This window comes from Pinus tabuliformis, chromosome 3_1 (assembly GCF_031772625.1).
Source record: "Pinus tabuliformis cultivar Carrire ecotype Pingquan chromosome 3_1, CPIR1, whole genome shotgun sequence".
Classification (NCBI taxonomy): Eukaryota; Viridiplantae; Streptophyta; class Pinopsida; order Pinales; family Pinaceae; genus Pinus; species Pinus tabuliformis.
This window is the reverse complement of record NC_142301.1, coordinates 429,042,223-429,044,297: the sequence shown is the minus strand read 5'-3', so window position 1 is coordinate 429,044,297 and position 2,075 is coordinate 429,042,223. Positions and strand designations below refer to the sequence as shown.

Here is a 2,075-nt window from a genome sequence, read left to right as displayed (position 1 = left end):
TAACTCTTGGACGAATATTTATCTACATTTATCTATCATCAATTTTTATTCTCACAATCTAATTTTAAATTAGTGAAAAAATAATAATATCAATCATCCCATCTATATTTTGTATAAAAATTTGCCTAAATTTTAATGAACACTATATTTAATAAATTTAAATATTTACATTTTTATTCCTACTTAAATTTAAATTTGTATAAAAAACTAGATAAATTATAATAAACAAATTTTAAAAAAATTTCAACAATAATGTTTAACTGACGCCTATTAATATACATGAGTAAACTAATTATACAATAGTTAGCAAAAATTAAATTGTTAAGCTTTCATTGCAAATGAAACTCACCATTCAGGCCTTGAGCGTTATACCTGGCGGGCAATACAATACAGTAAATTTAAAATTGGGGTTCCATTCCAAAGCACAATTTATATCCAGAGGGCATATAGAACTCTAGCCTAGATTTATTCTGGAGTAGTCTGTTGCGGTTGAAGAATTGCTGGGAAGGTTAAAAGTGATTTGAATTCTGTAAAATTTTTTTTAAAATTTTTACAAAGGTGGTGTTTAAAATAGATTCAACAACATCAAAAATTTAGATAAATAGGAAGAAAGTCAAAAATGTTCTGAATCCTAGTAAAAAATTTTAAAAATCTTATAAAAACAATATTTGAATCATCATATGATGAAAATAAATTCAGCACCAACAACAACTTTTAAAGCACTTAAAATTATGAAATTTAACCATTTTTATTTAACAAAAATCCCTTCAAATTATGAGCAACATTTCCATAAGAGTAAAAAAGACGACTTCGGCATTCATTTTCATATAAACAGCGGAATCTGTTATGAGAGGAGACTCTCTCTTTTAAACTCGAAACTCTTAAAGTGTGCATCCATAAAATTGATATATTAATTCTAATTTAACACAATCACAATAACTGAAATACAGGTTGAAGGAGGGCAATACTGTCGAAGTTTTACTAAAATAAGCAACTCTCTTAATTATATTTTCAGAGGCGTGACATATTCAAATTGCATACAGAGATTACACATTTAATGATGGTGTGATGCCTACAGAGATTACAGATTTAATGATGATGTTAGGTCTACAGAGACATGATTTCGGAGACGAACAGGTTTAGATTCTTTGTGGAGGATCCGCCCTCGGCCACCGCTGCTCTGACAGCCGCCTTCAGTTCTCCGACTCTCTCTCTCAATTCCTGCCCCGTTTCTTCCATCATTAACATTTTCACAATTCTTTCCACGTCCTCTCTTGTGACCAGCCAATTCTGGTCGATTCTCTGCGGTGCCTCCAGTGCGATTTGGATCTCGTCCACCACAAACTTTGAGTTGAAGTGCTGCTCTGCATACAGCGGCCATGCAATCATGGGAACCCCCATCGTCGTCGTCTCCAGCACGGCGTTCCATCCGCAGTGCGACATAAAGCCCCCTGTAGCAGGATGCGCCATGAGTTCATTTCAAGATTGTCCTAACCCACCATTCTGTTGTGAAATTCTTGGCACGGAAGAAGCATTTGAATTTTTGGGCACCCACCGGTCTGTTGTGAAATTCTTGGCGCGGAAGAAGCATTTGAATTTTTGGGCACGGAGATAGCATTGAAGGCATATCTGCGAAGAAATCTCTGGAGCTGTACACTTGCCAAAAAATAAATGGGCCTGTCCCTTCCTCGACGTTGCTGAAATATCCAGTGGTCACGTCAGTATTTTCTGGTGGAGGCTGGAGTCATTTCCCGGCCAGAGCGCTGCCGTCCCGTTACATGCCATGCATGTATGGTGAATATGTATGGTGAAGATGCTAGGCGATTGCTGGCCGACTTGAGGTCCCATCATAGCACTCTTAAACCGCATTTATGACCCAATAGCATGGGTTTTATTTGTTGCCAACGATGTGGTGGTACCTTCTATTAAATTCTCTCCAGAGTCGACTGTGCAATGAAACGATGTGGTGGTACCTTCTCTTAAATTCTCTCAAGACAGGCCTGTTAAAAGATGGGCCTATCTATATTCGCTTGCTTGAAGATTTCAAAGTCCGTTTCAACAATACTTTTCAAAAT

At 36.5% G+C, this 2,075-nt stretch overlaps 1 protein-coding gene across 1 annotated transcript; it reads right to left on the bottom strand.

Annotated features, from left to right (window-relative positions):
- Positions 1 to 1,107: 1,107 nt before the first annotated feature.
- Positions 1,108 to 1,470, bottom strand: LOC149187589 (phloretin 2'-O-glucosyltransferase-like). Its single transcript, XM_089409701.1, has one exon. The coding sequence runs from the start codon at positions 1,468 to 1,470 to the stop codon at positions 1,108 to 1,110; it is 363 nt and encodes a 120-aa protein (XP_089265827.1).
- Between the last annotated feature and the right edge of the window lie 605 nt (positions 1,471 to 2,075).

Bases quoted from the DNA above. Each gene is read 5' to 3' on its own strand.
- LOC149187589 (XM_089409701.1), bottom strand. From the start codon at position 1,470: ATGGCGCATCCTGCTACAGGGGGCTTTATGTCGCACTGCGGATGGAAC.